Source organism: Aythya fuligula, chromosome Z (assembly GCF_009819795.1).
Source record: "Aythya fuligula isolate bAytFul2 chromosome Z, bAytFul2.pri, whole genome shotgun sequence".
NCBI classification, from domain to species: domain Eukaryota; kingdom Metazoa; phylum Chordata; class Aves; order Anseriformes; family Anatidae; genus Aythya; species Aythya fuligula.
The window spans coordinates 56,119,399-56,128,104 of NC_045593.1; the positions used below are offsets into that span (position 1 = coordinate 56,119,399).

General features: G+C 43.8%; 1 protein-coding gene across 1 annotated transcript; it reads right to left on the reverse strand.

Moving 5' to 3' along the window:
• Positions 1 to 1,953: 1,953 nt before the first annotated feature.
• On the reverse strand, positions 1,954 to 8,287 carry TRIM14 (tripartite motif containing 14). The gene is made up of 5 exons (XM_032206091.1): positions 8,201 to 8,287; positions 7,077 to 7,310; positions 6,281 to 6,443; positions 5,613 to 5,705; positions 1,954 to 2,795 (listed from the first exon to the last, which is right to left on the reverse strand). Exons 1-5 carry the CDS (start codon positions 8,285 to 8,287, stop codon positions 2,260 to 2,262), a joined length of 1,113 nt encoding a protein of 370 aa, XP_032061982.1. The 3' UTR covers positions 1,954 to 2,259.
• Between the last annotated feature and the right edge of the window lie 419 nt (positions 8,288 to 8,706).

Consider the following 8,706-nt stretch of genomic DNA (forward strand, 5'->3'; position numbering starts at 1 on the left):
AATTCTAATAATTTTTCTGCACTTCGAATTGTCATGGCACTGTCGTTTGATGTTTCCCTCTCTCTTCCATCATTTTCCTCATCCCTGCAAAAATAGGATGCTAGTTGGAGTTAAATGCAGAGAAGTGCAAGGTTACATAAACTTAACAGAAAACTTTACACATACAACCCGATGGATTTTTCTCGAGGTATGTCTTAAGATTTAAGAAGAAGTCTCAAGATAAATGGTTTGCAGGAACCTGCCTAAGGAATAGAGGTGGACAAAGTTGAAAAGAAGCATCACAGTGAAGGGAGATAACTTTCTATTCAGTAATGCCACTGTAGGAAAAAAACATCTCCTTGGGAAAACTAGATTCCAGCATGGCCATACCGTCTCAAGAGACAGTTCCAAGAAATGTAGTAAATTGGATGGGTAGAAAGCCCCCATCTAACAGGCAGAGCCTTTTTTTTGTACTTTTTGGGAACTAAAAGGCAAGAAAGCAAGCTGGACAAGTTAAGGGGAAAAATCAGTCCAAAAAGATCAGTGGAAATAAGTTTAATCAATGCATCCAGAAATTGGCAAAAGCATCCACCATCAGCTGACTGAATCCTGGCATCCTAATGATTTCTGCAGTTCATTTGGGTATCTCTATTTGTATTTGGGGCAACTTCTCACGCTGGTAAAGATTCAGCAGCCTCCTTTCTGGACTAATAAGCAAAGGCACTGAACGGGGATTTTTGTTTTCCCACTCATTGCTCTTTGAAACAGCTGAGGTTGGCTGCCTGACTAGATCACATCACCGACTAGATCACAGCATGACAGTCCATACTCCTCCATCCACTCCACCCTTCCATCACAGCCTCTTACTTTTCAAATAAGAAATGCAGTTCCTCTCCCCAGTCGCCTGCAGCCCGTACCTTTGTCCAGGAAGGATCTGCACGGCAGCAGGTACAATGCATCTCTCAGCTAGCTTGGGTCAGCACAAAGCCACCTTGTTGTAAGTTGTCTGCATTTGTCCATGACAGAACCATTTACTAGTTACGGTTATTTGGAACTTGCTACCTCTTGGTTATGAATTGGTGAAGTATTTTGAATTTGATGGTTGTGTTTCTGTACCTGTGAGCAGTTTACTCTCAAAATGTTTACCCTGCTGCAGTTCTGAGGAGACTGTAGTCCTGTATTTGAAGTGGAGAGAAGAGGTCTTTGAATCCTGTGCTTGTGACAGTCTGTGAGCTCTGATTGATGCAGTATGCTTGCCTTACATTAAGAAACAACTCAATTGTTAAAAGATCTTTTTTTTAATGGCAATTTTAAAAAATAAATTGAGCTTCTAAAACAAGCTATCGTTTTTGTGTTTCAGTGCGTGGTTAGAGCTTGCCTTTGCTAGCAGCAGAGAGGATTTCAGGGCCGATAGTATGTGAACCACCCAAGATTACCTTGCTTGCTTCGAGGGGCAGTGCTCCTTCAGTGGGGCGGTACAGCTGGTTCTAGGGAATGGGGGCAATGCAGGCTCCACAGATTTCTAGGACTGTAATTTATCATAGAATCATCTAGCTTGGAGGAGACCTTCAAGATCATCAAGTCCAACCTTGACATATGAAGTCCCATCTCTACGCCACATCGGTTAAATACCTCTAGGGATGGGGACTCCGCCACCTCACTGGGCAGGCTGTTACTGGGAAAAGCCTTCCTACCCTCAAGCAGATCAACATTCCTGCCTAACTTGGGATCACCTGCAAACTTAATGAGGTTGCACGTGGTCATTTGCACAGGTCATTGGCAAAAATGTTAAAGAAAACTGTCCCCAGAATTGTGCCCTGGTGGAAGCCACTGGTGACCAGCTGCCAGTGGGATTGAACGCTGTTCCCTGTGACTCTTTGAGCCTGGGAAGAATAATAAATCATTATCCAAATCAAATCAAAAAGACAACAATTATCAGGCTCAAATACGAGTTGTAATAAACTTTTTTTCCAGGTTCTAACCACAGTTTTGCAAATTTTTTTCCATTTTTCCATTTTGCAAATTTGAATCAAGTACAAAAAATATAACGTATGGCACTTTAGGCGGTATATTGACATCATTTATAAATGGCAGATCAACCTCCCCCATTTAAAACACACAGACATTAAACACAATTGGTTTTCTTCAACTTCATTGTTGCCTTCTAAAAGCATCACAGTTGAATCTTCCATAGGACACAGCGTAATTCATGTAGATCGCTACTATAAAGTGGCTTTCATACCAAAACCATGAGTTACAGCCTTGTTTTTACTTCGTTCTTTATGTCAGCTTGCATGTGCCAATGGACCCTTCCCAGAGCCTCAAGGCTGGGTACACCGGCTCTGTGAACTTGCAGCGGAAGGTGTGCAGGTGAGCCATGCCATCCGTAACGTTGTAGAAGGAAAGGATCCCTGCCTCGTAATCCAGAAAAACACCAACACGGTCAGGGTCATCTTCTACTGTGAGAGGGATCCTCTCCCCCTTGTGGAATGCCCAGTATTCGAAATCAAACCTTTTGATGCACCACGATGCTCGATTCCAGCCCAGGCGGCAGGTTTCAGAGTCTCCCTTCCTGCCGATGGAAGGGTAGGCTGCGCCGATCCACCACCCAGTTCCAGCCTGAAGGAGGTCGACTTCCCAGTAATGGCTCCCGGAGAGGAACGCATCCCTGCTTAGCACCTGCCACAATTTATCGAATCGCTGGGGGCCACAGGGGTAAAATATCCTCCTCCAGTTGCAGCTTACCACTAGACGGTCATCAGACAACTTCAGCCTCGGATGAAGGCTGTCGTATTCCCAGGTTGGCGATCTTGCATCTGCAATCAAAACCAAAAACGTACTTGCTGCGTTTATTGTGACCCATGAAAGAAGCCCAAAATTACACAAAGCCTGCAAAAGAGCCCACAGCCAGGCAGTGGCTTGGAAACTGCAGTTTTGGAAGGAAACAGTCATATTTTAATTGGAAAACACTGCACTATCAACATGCACTGATGGTTCGAAGTTGCACAGGCTTTAAAGCAGGTCAGTAAAAGACAAATACGTAAAACAGTGTATGTGTGTTTAACAAACAGTAAGAAAAATACAGCGAGGTAGGGAATAAACACAGAGATTCTGCTTTTAAGTGGAATAGTTAGAAACCGGTGCTGTGATGACAGTAAGGTTTTTAGAGAGCACTGGAGCAGACTCTTTGGCTGTGGAACCTCATTTCAGTGAGATCACATTTGAAAAATGGGCTAAGAGTTGGTTTCACACAGAGGCACCACAGCTCAGCAGCATGTATGTAGCAAAGGAACAACCCACCAGCTCCCAGGGGACTTACAGCACTAAACTGTCACCTAGGCTGCAACTTACAGAAGAAAAACCACAGTCTGGAACTATACCCTAGAAATCACTGTCTTATTCAGCAGCAGCTCAGAATATTTTCACCATGAAGCAGCTGCTACAGGACTGGAAATCACAAAGCCAGAAAAAGACCTCTATACCCATCCGTAGTGTTTCAGAAAGACAAGTAAGCACTACACGAGTCGTGACTAAAAGATGCAGCTGCACGCCATGCCTCCCTTGCCTTGCCATGGCCCCTAACATCAGCTATATTTAACATACAGGAACCAGTGGTGCACCAGTCGCTGCTGTTTTATACATAGCCTTGCTAGCAGACCATCGTGGTCTGGGCTGCACACACCTGGCTATCAGAAACGAAGCAGTTTCTGGGGCAAAGGCATACAAAAAGGGTTGCTGAAGTGTAAAATGCAGGCGAAGGTGCTAGAGAGCCCGCTGCTGGTAATTCTACGCCCTTTGAACTGCACCTGTTTGCTGCAATAAAAGGGAGAGGGAAACAGCACTGTACATGCACAAGTACTAACAGAAGTACTGCCATTTTCTAAACAAAAATAAAACTTCCGTAATTTTAATTCTGGTATTATGACTGTAGACACCAAGTTGAAACTTCCAAAAGCACACCAACCACCACAGGGATAGGTCTTGCACATGCAACATCTTACTGTAGTGATCTCCACTGCACTTTAGGGGTGCAGCACCAGTCAGAAAAGCTAGCACTGGCTTTCATGCAGTCTGCGTAGGTGTTTTAGGTGGGGGAACGCTGCAAACACTCATGCCCACCTGCATGTACAGTTGGTGACAAAAGACAGAAAAACAGGAATCACAAAGGTAAAAACAGCGTGCTGCAGGATCCTCTCTTGTCAACGTCTCTCTGGCTGTCTTTGGGTCTAGGCTTCAAGTCACCTTCCAAGAGGTAAATTGTGGGGATGCTGTTTGTACAGGACACATAAGACACTAGGTCCAAAAGAGACTGAAAGTGTCACTTGAAAGTAGGAATGATTTGAAAGGCCTGGCTTCAGTGTCTGCTTCTCTTTGAGAAAGCACTTGAAAAGCTGTGCAAATTGTTGGTGTCAAGTCTGTCAAATCTGCCTGAAAACCTAGGTTTTCACAAAACACGTTCCTAATAAATAAATTGCTACTAAAATGAAAATATGTCTGTTGCTTAAAAACAAACAAACAAACAAACAAAACCAAGAACTGAATGGCATCTGGATGCCAGTATATGAGAGCATGGATGTGAATTTGGCTAGAAAAATAATGCAAAACAGCTGGAGTTGTTTGGATTACTGGAGGATGTGCCATTTTTCCCAAGTAGTAGCATATCTAAGTGACTTTAACTCCAAATACTCATTTATCACTAAGGCTTGACAATTTTGCTGGACTATGAGCAGCTGCATCCAGCATCTTAGTGAGGTTTGTTATTTTTAGGTTTAACAGAGCTGAGATATAGTCTTTTTGGCCCTTAGAGAGATGTCTGCTCACACGTGAAACAAATGGAGTACTTTCTCTATGAATCCATCAGGGGACAGCCTGAAGGAGATGGATAAAGACTGGCATTCATGAAGACTGAGAGCCCACTTCACAGCCTGACAAAAGCTTCTGCAGAGCTCTCTTTCTGGCTAGAGCTCATACTACCTGTCCTAGCACCCTACAAAGATCAAGTTACGGTTACAAAGTGAATGACTCAGTCTGGATCCTGCAGCGCAGAGATGATGCAAGCGTGGAAGGACCCACTGCCATCACAGCCAGCAGATGCCATGTTAACAGGGAACCTGACAGCTTTTGGATTAAGAACAGCCACAGCACTCATCTGCTGCAGGCCACTGGATATGTTAATTAGCTTTCCATCAGGGAGGTGAAACAATTTGCTATACATCTTCCCTACCAACACCAGAGGGAATGATGACCTGTGGATTGTCCCTAGACACGCTACATAGAATCACAGAATTGTTAAGGTTGGAAAAGACCTCCAAGATCATCTGGTCCAACCCTACATGAATGTCTTTAAAAAAAATAAATTATCCATTAACTGACTCACACACTGCCAGTTTTGAATAAAAACAAAGGATCAAGACTTCACAGGCAGAAACTAAAATTCCTTTCCCAACTTGAGGCAAAGAAAAGGGTACTGGCTCTCAAGCAGGGCTAAGAATTTGCTCCTCCCAAACAGCAGGAATCCTCTTAAGAGACCTGTTCGAGATAATGAACAGGTGGTAGCACACATTCATTGACTGCTTCAGTGATTAAGCCACGAGTGTTTGGAGTGCTTCTAGCTTTTGTGCAACCATACTTACGTTTTAAGAAAAGCAACCGATCAACAGGAGACATGGTTTTCAGCATTGTTCCAGGCTCCTTCTTTGTGGTGGCGTTAAGGCTGCTGAAAACGTCTGGGCAGAAATCAAAAGGCACAGTTTAGGTAAGTCTATCAGTGGGAGAAGATAGCTCTACTCTCAAGATTTTAAAAATAAAATAAAACAATGGGGGATTTTGCAAGACAGTTTATTTGGGTTTTACCACTCTGCTGTGAATTCCACCCACATCCTGAGTAAGGTATACAGTCACCATATATGCCAATTTCATGGGACAATCTGTACTACTTTTATTGGAAAAAGGACACTCACTCTGCAAACTTTCTACTTTAAGCTCTTTGGATAGCACAGAGATGCTAGATCCCAGTGATGCCACGGGACCTCACAACCCAGCACAACCCTAGGCAAGCCCCTGCCATTCCTCCAAAACCACCCCACACACCAGGTGAGAACCAGGTGAAAGAGAAACCTCACATGTTCCTACATCTCCTACAGCTATAGCAACATAACACCAGTGCTGCCAGAGAACAGCACACATACCTGAAATGCTTGCTTTCTCCAGCTCAGTTTACTTAGTAAAAGAAAATTACAGACCTCACTATATTTAGAAGGAGGCCAGGAGGAAGCAAAATTCACAGCACTCTTGCAAATACCTTCTTTAAGCCGGACCTCTAGTGGTTTCTGTAGAATGGACTGAAGCACTGTCATGAGATGCTTGTAGTAGTTGAGCACATGCTCAAATGAGAGAGGTATCGGGTGACACTGTTCGAGCTGGCTCTTTGACTCCTGCATTTCCTTCTCGATTTCTATGGATTTCTGAGGGCAGGAAGGCAAATCCTCCAGTTAGTATGGACAGTGGCATGAATGGACTCTTCCCACCAGCTCCCAAACACCAGAGGGCAAGGACAGCTCCATCACTAGGTGAACATCAGGACCGTAACAGGGAACCCTTGCTGTGCTCAGACTGTTTAACAGCCTGTGAGGAAAGAGAGGCTGACATTTATTGGTAGGCAGGAAGAAAAGCACTCCAGTAAAATGAGCTCAGGAAGATTGGCATCTTTTGCAATTAAAGGAATGAGCCAATTTAGCCTTCCTCCTTAGGTTCCTGGAGAGGGCTGCCTTTCCTCAGACGTTTGTGTTAACCTGCATAAGGAAAGACCCAATACAGCATTAACCTTAGGGATGAGGAGACAGGCCTAGCTCGTTTCACGTATGCTTAAAATTAATGTGGTTCTCATACAGACCTGACGTCAATTCCATGATATGAACACCTAACAGCTCAAAAATCAGGAAACAAACCAGTCCACCAAAATAATAACAAAAAGAAAAAAAAAATCAGTGAGAAAGATGCTGCTTACATACAGAAGGATCAACAGAGGATAACCACTAGAGCAGTGACTAACCAGGGCCTATGAGGATAAGAGGCAAAACGAGACCACACAATACCACCTCCAGAAACTGAATGATATCATTGTTCTGCTGCGTTTCTCTGATTCGACATGAAAAGGTGTCCAGGACTGCAAGCTTTTCTTGACAGGACTCCACCTGCTGACCATGTGCTTCCAGGGCTTGCTGAGTCTTTTCGTCAATTAAATTTCTCGCCAGGCTCTCCTCCTCACGAAGCAGTAACTGGAGCTCAGTCATTCTGTCTGACAGCTGCTTTTTGGTCATAGCAGCGTGTGCCTAAAGGTGAAGCAGAAGAGTGACCGCCCCAGATTCAACAGACCATAAACATTTCAGCTGTCAATGACACGTTTCTGTTGAATTTTACCAATTTGCTGCATCTCTTTAGAAATGAGTGTTCACCCAGTTAAGGGCAAGCACAGTCAGGATCTTCCTGCTTATCTCCTGGATGGAAAAGCTTGAGGGCAGATTCTGTGATGCTTATATATGTGGAAAACACAGTTTTCAGCTGTAATGTAACCAGGCCAGGTACCAGGCCGGGTATCAACTGCTACAAGCAGCAGACCTGGTCCTTTGGTAGCAACGCTTTGTCCCCTTTTTAAAGCAAGTTAGGGTCAGGGAGCTGCTGGGAAAAGAAAGCATCAAAAGGAAGTGACAGCAAACCACAGTGTCCAAAGCTCTTCAGAGATTCCTCCAACTTTTACTGATATTTTTGTAATAGAGAAGTTCAGAGATGCTCCTTGGAGCAAAATGCTCTATAAATGAGGTGGAGCTTAGCACACATCCCCATTCTTGGGGGAAGTTAACAGAGCTTTTCTTGTTTACTACACTCTGAATTCAGTCAGACTGAATAATGCAATTCTGTGGAATGCAACATCCATCAGTAAAGTCAGAATAAAATAAGTTGTTGGGAATATTTACTATTCCTCTGCAGAGACATTTCAGCTTGGTTCTCCCAAAGGTGTTTGGCTGAGCAGGGGATGAGGGCCAGGCCTTTAGAAACTCTTTCCCTTCCTCTCTCCCTTTGACAGTAGTATGTTGTAATGTACACATGAAAAGCATTCCTTTCCTGGGAAGCAACAGCTGTCTGGGTCTGGAGAGCTACAGACAGAACAAAATGTCTCTCCTTGGAAAACAACCATCCAGGGGAGAAAGAAGCTATGCTTTACCTTCAGATCATTAGCAGCTTGCTCTATACACCTTCTGTTACCAGCCTCTTGTTCTTTTCTCTCTTCTAGATCCTTCAAACACAGCATCAGGAGTTCCTATACAGTAATAAATAAATGAATAAATAAATAAAATTACTGTTTCACAACATCTGTAAAAAACAACTTTCTTTCCTTATCAGTGAGTATGTTACAGAAACAGTTTATAAGGCTGTCCAGCAAGGCCAGTGGAGGGAGATTAAACAAATATTTCATCATTTCATCTGCTGCCCAGTGGTTAAAAGGGTAAGATACATACTGATGTACAAATTATGCCACCTTCATAAGCAGCAGGGAAACCAACGGTGAAAAAAACATTTTCATCTTGAAATCTATGGCATTGTGTACTAGGTCTATGTGGGAAAGTTTTATTAACAGGGGATCTGCAGGGGTGGCCTCTGTGTGCAGAGCCCAGCAGCTGCCCCATGTCACCACCACAGCCAGCTCCAGACGGCTCCAAGAGGGAGCTG

Coding starts and splice junctions, on each gene's coding strand:
- TRIM14 (XM_032206091.1), bottom strand. CDS start 8,287: ATGCTGTGTTTGAAGGATCTAGAAGAGAGAAAAGAACAAGAGGCTGGT. Junction 7,311..8,200: donor AAGCTGCTAATGATCTGAAG/GTAAAGCATAGC, acceptor CTTCACCTTTAG/GCACACGCTGCTATGACCAA. Junction 6,444..7,076: donor ATATCATTCAGTTTCTGGAG/GTGGTATTGTGT, acceptor TCCTGCCCTCAG/AAATCCATAGAAATCGAGAA.